The following is a 14,141-nucleotide window of genomic DNA, read 5'->3' as shown; positions in this document are numbered from 1 at the left end:
GCGCTGTAAGGGCTGTATGCTCACAGATAACAATGCCAAGAGCGCTGGCCGCAAAGCTCAGTCTAGCGCTTGGTACAGCAGGGCGTTGATTCAAGAATTTTTCTTACCAGTTTCCATAGTAAACGAGTCTATTACTGCTGAAAGGCCTGTACCCTTGCATAGAAAAATGGCAAGAGCGCTGGCCTCAAAGCTCAATCCAGCGTTTGGTACAGCAGGCATTGATTTGAGAACCTCTTTTACAAGTGTCCAGTGTCGCTTTTGGGTACCCTTATCCGCAGTTCGACGTCAGAGTATCGTCGTTTCCCCACAAAGTTTCGTACTGTGCCTGAAGCGTCCGTTGCTGCGCGTAAACTCTGTGTCAACTCTTAGAAGCTTTATCGCGATTGCTCATTCAGCCGTGAAGCTGTAGAGTTTACTGGACGTCCACTGACCCCCAGTGGCACTTGCCTCATTGGGTGAAGGGCCTGAAGCTCATGGAATTCATTGTTCAGTTATGAACGCAGCCCACACGCCTCGCACCCCCGATGTACAGGACAAGGACAGTAGTAGGCGCGACTCATGTAGAGTCTGCTAGCCAATTCTTTCAAAGTAGCGGCAACAGAACTGACGCAGCTGTTGCTAACCCGGGCTATCAAGACATATTTGGCTGGGACGGCGTGTCGTCTCCTCCATCACCTCGGCTGGTAGTGCTTGGCAAACAAACTGTTAATAGTCACAGAAAGAATTGCGTATGGCGGCTTGAACAATGAACAGCTAGAAGCCAATAAGACCATGGGGTCTCTGAAATCTAATGACAGGGTTGCGACTTGTAAGACTCATGAGCAGTAGAAGCTCGCAGTAACAAGCTAGGGAGAGAAGAGCGATAGACCTGCACGCCTACTCCATGGATGCTAAATGAAGCACGAACCGTAAATGCCAATGACAGGGATCACCAAACAAACGCCTACGATAAGTATCGATGACCAGACTTGGTCTTCGTTGCTCGTCTGGAGGTGAGCTTGTAACCCTAATTCGTTTGCATATTTGGGTGCTGTATGGAGCACGAATCCTGTATGTAATTCAGCCCTCTAACTGGCTGCCAGGCAATGCATGCATTTACGTTAACTACTGAAAATTGTCAACGATGCGTCAGACCTCTCTCTCTGCGTATAAATGCACCGACAATTTCGCATAGAGATGATTCCGAATCAACAAAGTGCGACTTTGCCAACACCCAGTTACCTCTTAAGGCGCTACTGCCGAATCAGCAGCAACTGCTGTAACACTAGCAGCAGGGAATATGCGGCTGCGTCAATTCGCTGCAGCAGGAGACCTCGCGGCAGAGTCCGAACCAGCAGTAGGTGAGAATACGCCCACGGCATAATCAAGTCTCCACAGCGGCACAAGCTGCAAGTCCTGAAGCTTCAACAGCACTGCCAGGAACTACAGCAATAGCATCCGAATGCGGCTGCAGCAGACATCACGGCGGGCGTATCAGCCCGAGGCAAGCTGGCGAAAAATTTCCCGAAACCATAATGGCATATAAGAAAAACTTATGTATAAGCTCAGCTTTGCGTTCAGGATAACTTTCCCACCTTTGTGGCTGCTTCCAGCCGCCATCAGCATTGGGAAGCAGCCCACCGCAGATGCCAATGCTGTGTGGCTTTTCCAGTGTGCGGTGTTTTTCAGCTCGAGCTACATTTATACCATGTATGCCCCAAGTTTAGAATGCCATTGTGAGAAAATTCGAACGAGTGAGTTACTTATACCTTCGGTGGTTCAGCCTATCCTGCACACAGCGTGCCAGTGCCAGTCCCCATCTTTCCCGGGTGCCAACACTTCAACGCTCAGATGGTGCAAAATCCACCTCATCTTTTTGATTTAGTTATTTTAACACTTAGAACGTTGCAAGAGGCTGTCAATGTTCCCTTCCCGCCATTCCATTTTCTATTAGGGCAACAGCCACAATTCTGTAGACGGGGACGTTGGCTGCGTAACTACCTAACTGCTGCGTGGGAAATCAGTTAGAAACGACCCAGAGGTCGAAACAGATATATAAACCGTAGGAACTTAAATTTACATGTTTACAGATTCGGAGGCCGAATTTGTCTCAGTGAGTGAGGGACTGACGATTTTGGTCCTTTAGGCCGTGCAGGCGACAGGAGACAGACGAAAGGTGGAGCAGCAGGGGGTTGTCACTCTCCCCACTCCACAGTCCATGCCATGTCTCCAATGGGGTCTATGTTACAGCATGCTTTCATGCTGGCACTGCATGAGACATCTTTATGTGCTTTTTTGGGCCTACTTACCACAGTGCTTGCCTGTAACTGTGGTTTGATCGTTTTCCCACCTCCAATAGGTGTTAAAACGTGGCTCTTCTCCACCGCGGCTACTGGTCGGGCTTCACACTCATTGATGCAATTTTCATCCTTTTGTTCAAAATGAACAGCCATTTGCTTTTTGCCCTGTGCTTAGTGACTATTTGCGTCGCTGAAGCGGCGGTTGGCCCTCAGGAGCCCAGCGTAGGCGTGCTGCCCGAAGCCAGTGAAGTTCCAGTACAGGAGGGAGCACAGCTGAGCCAGCATGATGCTCCCGTGCCAGTCCCTTCTGGGAGACGCATAGCAGGACCGATTATGCTGCTGACGTTGTTTGCTGTTCTTCTGTCGGGATTTTTGGCGACTGTGGACTATAGGGAACTTCTTTCCAGCCTGAAACAAAAAGGAGCAGGAGCTCCAGAGGAGCCTGAAGTCACGGGAGAGCCTAAAGCACCAACCAGCGGAGACCCCAAAGCCCCTGAAGTAAGAGAAATTTACTTCCCAATCGTGATCCCCGCAGGAGCGGTGGGCTCGGCAAGCACGGGCAGTGCTCGTTGCGACGTTGCTTCTAGTGGAGGGCAGCAGTTGAGTGTCGGAGGAGGAAGTCCTGCACTGCACTTCTGTGACCGGCGCATGGCGCCTTCATGGTGGCGTTCATTCATTGCCTTGCTATATTAGTGCCACGCTTCTGCAGTTGCGCTGAAACATTGCCATCTGTCAAGCACGACTCAAACGGCCACTTGAGGCTATAATTCGTCCCGTCCACAATCATTACTTTGGCTTACTAGACGTGAAGCAATTCAGCTGGGACTCAACTAGTCTGGAGCGCCTTGATGGCTGCGAGTGGACTTTTTAACGACCTCCTCGGGAATCGATTTTCTGAGCTTTCATGTGGTCTCTTCACGTGTCTTTACTCGAAATAGTTTTAAGTGTGTTCAAGCTCGTGAAGGCTGCCCGTATCAGCTCATGTATTTCGCTTTGCCTGTTGGCATGCGGCACATGGAAACGTCCTCTCTGACGCTTTTTTACGAGCAAATGACAGTATGGCTACCGCGTACAAGCTCAGAAAGTGCGTTATATGCGCTTTATGATGCACAGTAGGATGGAATATTCGTCTTTCTAGCAAGGTAATCCACGCCATGTGGCCTGCAGGGTGCGACACTCCATGATTCAGCGGAACTGGAATGGCGTTTGTGGTGTGACACTGCGTTGGGCGTGCAGTTTTTCTGAACTAGCTGCATTTTTAGTTTGACTGCTTCCCGCGTTGCTGCTGTGCTTCGCGGAAACTTACCCTCCGGCGCTTATATACTGGCAAATGGTAGTATGGCTACCGCGAACATTCTCAGAGAGTGCGTTATATGCGCTTCATGATGCACAATAGAATGGAAATACTCATATCTCCAGCAAGATAATCCACGGCTCGTGGCCTGCAGGGTGCAAGACTCTATGCTTCAGCGAAGCTGGATTGACGTTTGAAGTGGGACGCTGCATTGCGCGGGCATTTTTTCTGATTCGGCTGCACCTTGAGTTTGACTGCTTCCCGGGTTGATGATGTGCGGCGCGGTCGGTAGATTCACTCCTAGTAGCATTCAGGGACAGCTTTTGTTGAAAGCTTTTGCCATGAAAGCCTCTTTGGTTTGCTTGCGGGGTTCAAGGTGATATTGGAAGTGCTAGTGTTGTCAACTGTACAGGCTGTGCGTTCAGTGCTCCACGACGTGTTTAGGCAGCGGACCCTCATTTCGAATACGTAATTCGACAGTCAGGTATTACCATGCCATGTCCCGCTTGCAGGTTCATTGTCAAGCAGCTTCGCATGGTACATGTTACTGGAAGCGTTTTTTGTTGACTGCCAAAAGCACACTCTACTCTGCCCATAAGACCTAGCAGCTGACGAGCTTCACAATCTGCAGGAAGTACGTCAGAGCTGCAGATGGTGTGGGTTGCTATGGCATTCAGCAGCATTTTTACGACCAGTGCACTTCCGGTACGCAGTGGTTCATGGCGACGGGACGTCTGGGCTCCCTCGCGAATGCATTGCGTTGCTTCCTCACAGGGCCTGTGGGAGAGGTCTTGCTGTTCAGAAAGAGCTAAGCAACCTGAACGAGTGCTGAGGCTCAGGATTGGCTGGCATGTCAATCAAAGTGGAGCCAGAATTGCCAAGCAGTGCTGGGCAGTGTTTGGTTTTCTGTGCGCACTCTACAGGGATTACATTCTTAGGAGTTAAGAATATCCGCATTACATTCGGCAGATAAACCCTCTGTGTCCTTGGGTAAGCGCTTGTTCATACGCAAAGAATTGCCTGCGATTCAAGCCTGTAAGTGTCATTCCATCGCTGAAGCCTACCGCCGTCTTGCTCGCACTGTGTCTGCAGCAGGATGCTTGCACCGTATGTTTATGACTGTTTTTCCCAGGCCGCTGTCGCTGTGCGGGGGAGGATAATTCTTGCGATGTTGCCCACTTTTCACCCATTATAAAGTTTCTTCTAGTGCACGCCGTAGCAGTGCCCAAATAGGCTGTGTCGGTGCCAGTAATTTGCGTTTGTGGGACTGACGAGAGCTACTGAGACTGAGCTGGTGAGCTGGTGAACTGCAACTCGGGCAACATCTTCAAATTGTAGCAAGTACGTGTTCCGTAAATAGCATATTTGGCGTTCTGTTGGTACACATAAACGTCTGGATGGTTGGATGCATGTTCTTGACGTCCCTGGCAGCGGTGTGCAATGCGAACTTCTCTCTGCACAGTGCTCTGCGTTTGAGGCGCTATGTGCGACGTCGCTACAAGCTTTTAGATAAGCAGCTTGGAAGTGGGGCACAAGTCTAGCCTTTACTTTGTTGATTGGCTTGCTATGCATATATCTTGCCCGTCGCCTAAGTTCGTTTTTGATTTCAGACTGGTTGTTTCAGTTTTAAACGAGGGAGCCGTATCACGTGCCTGCAAACAATTTGCTGCATTTTCTGTCTATTCAAGTTACCTGAAATCCTGTTGGAACTTTGGTTTCGGTATCTAAGGAAACGATCCTTCAGGCAGTGTGTTTCTTCTTGCCTAGGCAGGGCGCGACAGTTTTTCTGATAGATCAGCACATTACGGACTGTCACCAGTGGCTTCCCTGTGCCTCATCCAGTCGTGCAATGAAAATTGTAAAGGGGCCTTTTTCTGCTAATGGCGTAACAGTACTCTGACATGTTCTCAGTCTGGCTCCTCAGCGGCACCATCCGCAAGAGGTGGAATTGCACACAAGAGAAGCGACGGTGGAGCTCCATCATGGATAGTTGCACACTGCTGACTATGTGGATTTTCTGTGTTGGTATCGAGCTGACTATTTTAGTAGCCAGTGAGGGTTGTGGAGCTGCTGCGGGCCAGTGGCTGACCTGTCAGTTATACAACGGTCCTTCCGTGAGGAGACTATTAGACGATGCTGTATCAGGAGTGAAGTCTTGTGTCGCCGCATTGCTGGAAGGCTTTGAGCTCATACAACATACCGTCCATTTAGGTGTCTCCGTGTTCTCGAAGGAGACAGGGACAGGGACACGCTGATCTTGACGCAGATGATATCTTTTGTTTTGACTTGTTTGGCGGAATTTCGACAGCATTTGCATGGTAAAGATGCCGATGCATTGGCAGCATTCTTTTTCTGTTGAAAAACAATGTGGCAGCGCAAAGCGCTACTGGATGCGACGGAACAGAACTAATGTGGAGCAAAACGTCTTCACATGGGCATTCCAAGGCATCAACTGGGCACAACTATGCAAAATTGAAAGTGAAACTCAGGCATTTGAGCATGCATTACTGGTAGTGCACTGCCTTGCGCGCTGCCAGAAACGCACAGACCGGGGTGCAGATTTGTGCTTGCAGTTGTAAGCTGGCAGTGGTGCTTTACCGTTATTTGGGACAAAAGTGCACGTGCCAACGATCAGCCATATTGTCCACCGTTCCCACTGCAGGCAAATTTCTACTTTGTTTGTTTGCATTTTTTAAATCCAGCATGGCAAGTCCAAGTGAGGGTGCAGGCAACGCGCACCATCTGTGGCACGGTGCGCACATTCTTAAGTAATGGTATTCCATAGGAAGGATCGTACGGCGTTAACCAGCAAATACTTACGTGCTGAACGGTTTCGCTTCATTTTTGTCTCATAGACGTCTAACAATTTCATGCAGTAAGTATGTCCATCCTATCGAGTCTGTGTCATGCGGATCATCTTAATCTGAGCACCGTTCATGGCACATCATCAATCCTTTCCAAAGAAACTTTTGGAGCCTTTCCTGATTTTTGGACTCCCAAAACCCAGTTCAGCTAAATTTGTTTTGTAGCAGCATCAGGGACACCGCGAACCGTGATCCAAATGGCCTGATTCCACAAAGTTAGCCCAAACGCAGCTCCAGCCTTTTGCTATTGCCTCACGTAGAATTCTGACACCTGAGTCTAGTTTCCAAGTTCTGACTATCGCATGCTAAATGTGGCGATGAGGTTGGCTGAGGACAAATTCTGCATAGCAAGCAAGCACCGAATAAAGCACGTGAAGCGCTCAGCGATGCCCACAAGGGGTATGAGACCCATTTACATTATGAGGGCCATTTACATACCCTTAATGTTGGAAGTGAAACGTAGCTTCCTGAGACTATACGGGAGATGCTGACACCTTCACCTGGAGTACCTTAGAAATGGTTACAGCAAACACAAGGGGGGGCGTCCTATCGCCTTTCACCGTCAAGAATGAAACGTGCGCTTTTGGGTATGCTCTGGTCAAAGCGTTGACTGTGTAAATGTGCATTCCACGATTCGTCAGATACGAGGTGCCCAGCGCCTCCACAACTTCGAACGCTTGCAGAGACCAAGGAGTTATTTCAACAACAAACTCTTAAATGGATCTTATGTTTGGTAGAATAGTTACTGGTTTTCTGGAATATCTGCTTAATAGAAAAATATGCGGAATTGCACAAGTTACAGGACTGCGGACTGAACTGGCGGAAATGCTAGCGCTTCTCAGCCGGACCACCGGCTGGAGAGACGAACAGTTTAAAGATAAACGCAGCTGGTTTCTGTGAATCAAGAATTCAGCGTTCTGAATTCTTTTTCCCCGACTCCTTTGCCACAGAGACCACCGATGCTCTCATGTCCTTACCGCTGGGCGGTATTGTGCAAGGAGCTTGGAGGAGTCATCGTCTCTTCAGACAAGATATTACGGGCCTTTTCCTCGGATACGCCCTTGGTTCACTGCCTTCCACTGCCTAGTTTACTTTGTTTGCTTTCTCGGTAGGAGGGTGCCAACGCTTCGCAGCCCACGCGGAGAAGCTCGCTGCCAATTAGTTCACTAGGTAGCCAACAAGCTGGCTACTTGGTTTTAGTGCTGCTTTGCACCATTTCTCATCGTGCATGATACGGATCTGGCATACCAGTAAAGAAGACTGAAGCTGCTTGAATGGAGGGACAGGCTGTCGAGCCAGTTGCTTGTGAGGTGACCCACGTTGGTGGTACTCGCATTTTCAGTGCTTATGCAGTAGTCGGTGTCTGCCTCGACTGGTTATGCTATTTTTCACTTTCTGCTGCTGGTACGTCAGCTTTTTTTGTCCCTGATAAGCATCTACAGGTTCACATGTTCACGGGTTCACAGGTGAACACGACTCATCCCAAATGCAGCGAGGAAAAGTCTTCTTGAACCATGGGAGAATGGATGATAATCAAGTTAGCTGCAGAAGATTTCAGCTTGGAGACCATCTTCGCGCACGGGTCAAAAGTTTGTGTTTGGCCAGCAACAGGTTGACGCAGATGCGGCAACTTGTTAGCTGTGGTCTGGAGAGCCCACATTAAGTATCAGAAAGCACAAAGAAGATTTTAAGAAGTACTTGTTCGTCAGCTCGTGCAGAATTAGCGGTGCAGATGGATGTCCCGGACGTCCCTAGGTCTCTCAAAGAACTCCATTTCGGCGCCGAGAAGGAGAAGACGTGCTCAGTTGCGTGCTCATGTGCTATTTGTTTTCCCCGAGAAACACCTCGCGCCTTACATCAAAAACTGCAGAGCTGCAGCCATACGCAGTGTTAATGAGCCGTTGGAGCAATGCTGCTCCTGTTTCGTTTTTGAAACACAGCAGTTTCTGTACACTAATTGGGTATTCAGACGTAAAGATAAAAGGAGTTCAATTTATTTTTCCTTCTTTATATACGGATTTGGTTGTCTAGCGAATCGGGCAAGAAATAATTCAAGCGAGGTTGAGTATCCCACGTGCATGCGGAAACCGATGGTCACCTTGCGAGGCGTATTCTTCAAAACAGATTGCGCAAGGGCAGTTGAGCTTCGTTATTTCGACTTTCTACTAGCTATAATGTAATCAAATGTGTGAGAAGAAATTTCCCCCCAAGTTACAGTAAGGGTAGGCCATCTACCTAGAACACTTCATTTCCACTTCGATTGTGGTACACCAGGATCCCTAACCATACAGTTGCCAACATCTCTAGACTAGTAAAATTTAGTGGTACAAAACGCCCGCTTAACTGCTCAGGCAGTACTTTTGGTTTTGTTGCCATTTCGACTTTGCGGAGTGTCGCTTCCATTGTCACCTTTTGCCCTACGAGTCTTCTTTGGGGCCCTGTCCCACTAGCAAGGGGCCCCACGCCATCAGGCACCTTCAGCAACAGTAGACGTCTAGGTATGAAAACCTCAAGAATGAGCAGAAGAAAGGTTTTTCCTGTGCATTTGTGAAGATGCGCTCCAGCTGTAGCTATAACGACAGCAGCAGTTGTTGCAACCACGAGGCATGGTGAAGACACAACGCCAAAATGCTGGCGTTTCGTGCCCGCAGCGGCTTCTGCAGCCGCAGCAACATTACAGTTAGAAAGCAGCAGTGCACATTGCCTGGCGCTAGTTATCAGCGAAGCAGTGCCAGCTCTGTTCCTGCTCCTGGGGACACCCAGCAACAGCTCCAGCATCAGCAGCACCACCAGCAGCAACAGCCGCTGCGGCGGAGTGGCCACAGGATACCTTCCGTTTCAACCGAATCCGTTGAAAGTGCAGTAGGCCAGTTTATCATGGCCTGTCAAAGGTTCCAGCGCCAACAGCTGCAACAGCGATGGCAACAGCAGCTGCAGCAGCAGGTCGGCGGGGCAGCGGGGACTGCGTCGTCGCTCGCGATAATAAAGGAAACATTATCTGTTGCACCTGCTGCATGTATGAATGCAGCTCTGCTAGCGATGCAGCAGCAGTTGCTACCGTTGTCCTTGGTGGTGCCTCTGGCTGAGGCTTTTTATGCTGCAGCAGAGAAGCAGATTGAGCAGCAGGCGCAGCAGCAGCTTTCTTTTAAGCAAGGATACCAGCAAGAGCAGAAATCGCGCGAGCAAAAACGGAATAATGAGGACAACAGAGCAACAGAGATGCTGTTGGACTTAGCCTTGCTACTCGAGCCAAACACTTTCATTGTAGGGGGGATCCAGCAGCAGTATCAGATTAAGCAGCAACTGTTGCTGCTGCCGCAACAAGCGCAGAAGAAGCGACAGCTGGCCCTGCAGACTGCAGTGCTCGTGCTGAGGCCGTTGCTGCAGCAGCAGCCTCTGCTGCTGCGGGATTCTCAGCTGGCAAAAGCCTTGCTGAAAGCCTCTGACGAATCGCTGCAGCAACTGCTGCAACAGACGACAGCACAGCGCCTCAGATCCTGCAAAGAAACCCGAAACAATGGCTGCAGCAGCAGCAGTGCTCAAGTTGCGCTCACTGCGGCGCTGCTGCGTTCCTGTGCTGCCTTCCCCCCTTTAGAGGAGGTGTACGACGCAGCAGCAGATTTTCTCCTTCATGCGGCTGCTGCGGCGAAGCACCCTTTGAGCAGTGAGCCATCTTTGAAAATGCAGCAGGGCCAGCTTGCTGCTTGGTGCGATGTGGCTGCTGCCTTGTGTTTGAAGCAACAGCAGCAGCAGGTATTTTGGCGATTGTTTCCCAGCGTAGAGTCAGCTGTCTGCACCGCCTTATCCAAACTGCTGCAGCATCAGCAACATGAAAATAAAAAACACTCGTTAGTGGCTTCGATTGACCAACTGGAACCAGCAGCAGCAGCGCTGCTGCTGCTTCGTGAGCGACAAGTCTGTTTAATGAATGCAGACACACCAACAGGAGCAGCAACTTCCAAGTCGGAAACAGACGCAAGCAGTGATTTGGCTGCTGAAGAAGCTGCAGAGCCGGCGGCTGAACTTCTTTCTAGGTCTACAGTGGGACTAGGACAGCAGAAACAGCAGCAAGAATCACATCAGCTAGATGACGGCGAAACCCCTGCTGCTACAGCAATGCTACAGCAAACTTTTTTTGAAATCTGGCATGAAGTAGAGGCGCAGCAAAAACGGCAGCAGCACCAGACACATTCGGAAAATCCTGATTGTGAGCTGCCTCGTCCAGCGCCATCATCTCCTTTCAATTTTCGCTCAAAAGCGGCGAACGACGCAGCAAAAGCGGGACTAAAGGCAGCAGCCGGAGCAGCATCTCCGGGAAGGGCGGCAGGCTCAGAGGTTAGAAGAACGACTGACTCAGAAGCAGCGCTACTGAGGCTGCTGCACCAGCTGCTGCTGCTTGCTGGCGTTCAGGAACAGCAGCAGTTAAGTAAGTTTTTGCAGAAAGTCGCTCGAGAAGTACTGCCTGCGTGCGATCTGCAGCAGCTAGTATTGCTCCTGCAGCACGTGGTGCGGCTCGTGGAGATGCCTCACATGCAGGGGCAACAGCAGCGATTGCAGCCGGCTGTTAACCTGGGCATGTTTGTTGATGCTACGCTACTGGCAGTGGATCGGAGAATTAAACAGCACGAGCACTGCAATGCCAGCCTCAGCAGCAACGGCAGATTGTCTACTCTGGCGTCTCTCGCCGACGCTCTCTGCTCTAGCTCCCTCAGAAAACAAGTCCGGCTTGCTTCTGCTGCTTTTGCTGCGGCAAAGGCACTTCTCGACGACCTTCTGCTCGAAATACAGCTTACGCAGCGTGAGCAGCAGAATATAGACCAGCGTGTGGCTTTGCAGGAAGCTATCGTGTATACAACTTTCAGGGCAGTTTCTGCCGCCTTATCCGTAAGCCAATCTGTGTGGGCCCGCAACATCTCCTGTTGCGATGATTGCCTTGCATTTCCTGCTGTTGCTGTTGCTGGCGCAGCTGTCACGCAGGTGACAAAAACTGCAGTCCACTCCTTGCCAACTGCAGTCCACTCCTTGCCAAAGAGACTGCTGAAGGGTGACTTTTTGGTTAAACTGTGTTGCTGGTACTGCTGGCGCTATTGTGCTGCTGCAGCTTAACGAAAGCAACGCCAGTTCAGAGGCGAAAACACGACCGGGTGCAAGTGACACAGACGCAGCAGCAGCAACTATGAACTCGTTTAACTGCTATCCGGAGCTCCTGAGGGTCCTCAGCGAGACAATTTTAATGCTTCAGGGTACCGCGCACGCTATCTTGTCTGGATCCGCTGCTCCAGCATCAGAATTGAACTATTCACAGCAACAGGCATGCTCCCAGGAGGACGCACCGGCGATAGAGAAGAGGCACTCTGATAGTTTGGTCCTTGCCGTTGCAATACTCGCGCGGTGCCTGCAAGATCCCGCCTTGAGCAACCAGCAGGTGCTGCAATTCTGCAACCGTGCCGGTGGTGCTGTTGATGTTGCAGTCCCGCTGCACTGCGCTGCATATTTCACGAATCGTGCCCTTTGCCACCTCTTGGTGTCAACAAGAACAAGAGTTTCTGGCACAGCAGCTTTGGCAGGTGCTGCTGCACTTTCCGTTGTTGTTGGTGACGGTGTAACCTCAGCTGTTATCTTGTCGTTGCAGACAGCTCAACAGTTTTCGTTGTTGGTACTGTATGCTTCAGGCTCGTTGGGGCTTTTATGCTCTTCTTGCAAGCCTGTATGAGTCTTCAACCGCCTTCTTCATTCGCCGAAGCGACGAGAAGACGACAGCGAACGTAGTAGCGGCTCTAAGTGCGGAGCAGGTCAGGTTGTAACCGCAGCAGCTGCACCTGCTACTCTCCTCACAGCCGGCATTGTCTTTGCTCAATTCGCCCAATCGTTTCCGGGCACTCGGAGAAATTCGTACTACTGCGTGACAAAAACAAGTTTATGATGCAGCGTGCTATACAGCAGCCAAAAGTGGTAGTGCTCCCGCTGCGTGCGCTATGCTCTTGCTGCTACTTGGGACAATATAGCTTGCTGCTTGTGTTTTGCAGGTGCTAGTCTTGTTGCAATGTCATCTGTTCCTTTTGGAGGCTTCAACGCAACAGCTGAGGCTGACCAATGCAGCGAGAGCAGTAGCTTCCAGTGTTGGCGGCAGCAATCCACAGGCAGCAACAGCTGCTGCTGAGGCCGCCGCAGCAGCAACCAGCTCTTCAGAGGCGCAGCAGCTGCTTATTGACATTTATAGGGGGCTTCGCTCCTGCAGTCTGAAGACTGAGTCTCTGAAAGGTATTTTTCGGGCTGCGCTTGCGGATCCCTGGCCCTTTCCAATTTTCCGTTTTACCAAAGGGAGAACCCCTTTCCATGCTTCCTGTCCATCTTTTTGCTTGCCAGAAAGACGTTATGCTTATTTGTTCATCTCCATACCTTTATAAGCATGAGCTTGCCTCATGTTGTCGTCTCCCTCGTGTGTGGGAAGGAGACTTGCCGGGCATTGTTTGCGGCTTCCTTCTCCGCTGTTGTCCTTCGAATGCGTGTTGCTTCCACTTCTGAGACCTTAGCTAAGATGAACGGTCGCAAGCAACTAACGACAACAGTTCCACCTGCAGCTACTGTTTCTGTTGCAGCCTCACATTTTATTAATTCCTTATTCCTATTGCACTAAACTAATTCCGCTTTCCCCTCTTGCTTTGCTGTTTGCAGTTGTTGGCGGTGCCATGCAACTATTCAGCAAAATTCAAACCCTTACGAGTCATGGTCAGTTTCTCATGCGCAGATGTATCAGCATAATGAGCATCGGCAAGAAGCAGATGTAGCTGCAGGCTGCTAGGTGCCGTCGCCATCACAGGGTGGCAACTGTCGAGGGCGCTGCTGCTGCTGTCTCCCGTGCTGTTGCTACTTCCACTGCTACAGCAGCTTTCGTAGTTGTCATTCGTATGGCTTTCTACTGAACTTGCAAAGCAGCACAAGTCATAGAGGCAACATGTTTTTTGTGCTTGCAACACTTGTGCAATACGTATCGTGTTTGGCGGGTTTTATGCAGGGCCACTGGACGTCGCCTCTGCGGCTGCTGCACAGCAGCAACAGCAGCAACCGACGGGTTTTACGGAGCGGATTGTTGGTTGGTTTCGCTCCAGATATACCCGTTGAAAGCAAAACTTGCTTTAGAACCCTATGAGAAATAAGGTTCCTGGCGGATGTGCTGTTTTGCTACTGGTACTGCATGTGGCAGTTTTGTGTCGCATTTCACAAAACGCTCCATATATTTTGATAGAGATGGGCTTTTGCTGAAGAACTATACAGGACGAGATTAGTAGAGCAGCGAGCGAGGAACAACCACACACGTGACAAGGTGACAGGGGAGATATGCTGCAATGGGTGAGTGGGGTGACAGTGCATCCACCGTTGCAGAAGTGAGGAATAATAGATGGGGATCAGGTGGACGACGGAGAGCGAGTGATAAAAAGGTAGAGAAGGACAGGCAGGCTGAAAAGTGTTTAGGCAAGTAGTTGGGAAAGAAAGATATTTGACTTACGGAGAACGCAATATCACAGGGAAAAAGAGATATGAACGTGAGCAAGCAAGCACACAGAACAGCCGGGCATAGAGAAGACGGCAGAGCCAACTTGACAGAAAGCGCCGCCGGAGCTGTGGTCCAGCCTTAAGGGAGTATTTTAGCTCTAATTGCCTTTTGTGCGCGCGCATCAGAACGGCGTCTCAGTCGCGTCTCAA

At 50.3% G+C, this 14,141-nt stretch overlaps 2 protein-coding genes across 2 annotated transcripts; both read left to right on the top strand.

The window, feature by feature from the left end:
• Window positions 1–2,420: 2,420 nt before the first annotated feature.
• On the top strand, window positions 2,421–2,972 carry ETH_00010480 (uncharacterized protein; the record flags this gene model as incomplete). The annotated part of the gene is made up of 1 exon (XM_013376970.1): window positions 2,421–2,972. The coding sequence occupies one exon, from the start codon at window positions 2,421–2,423 to the stop codon at window positions 2,970–2,972; it is 552 nt and encodes a 183-aa protein (XP_013232424.1).
• Window positions 2,973–9,065: 6,093 nt separating this feature from the next.
• ETH_00010475 (uncharacterized protein) lies at window positions 9,066–13,559 on the top strand (the record flags this gene model as incomplete). The annotated part of the gene is made up of 6 exons (XM_013376969.1): window positions 9,066–11,321; window positions 11,539–11,862; window positions 12,110–12,229; window positions 12,464–12,698; window positions 13,113–13,166; window positions 13,453–13,559. The coding sequence occupies 6 exons, from the start codon at window positions 9,066–9,068 to the stop codon at window positions 13,557–13,559; spliced, it is 3,096 nt and encodes a 1,031-aa protein (XP_013232423.1).
• Between the last annotated feature and the right edge of the window lie 582 nt (window positions 13,560–14,141).

Source organism: Eimeria tenella, genomic scaffold (genome assembly GCF_000499545.2).
Source record: "Eimeria tenella Houghton genomic scaffold, Eth_scaff43, whole genome shotgun sequence".
Taxonomy (NCBI): Eukaryota; Apicomplexa; class Conoidasida; order Eucoccidiorida; family Eimeriidae; genus Eimeria; species Eimeria tenella.
Note: the sequence above shows the minus strand (reverse complement) of the source record. Positions and strands in the feature narration are given on the sequence as shown.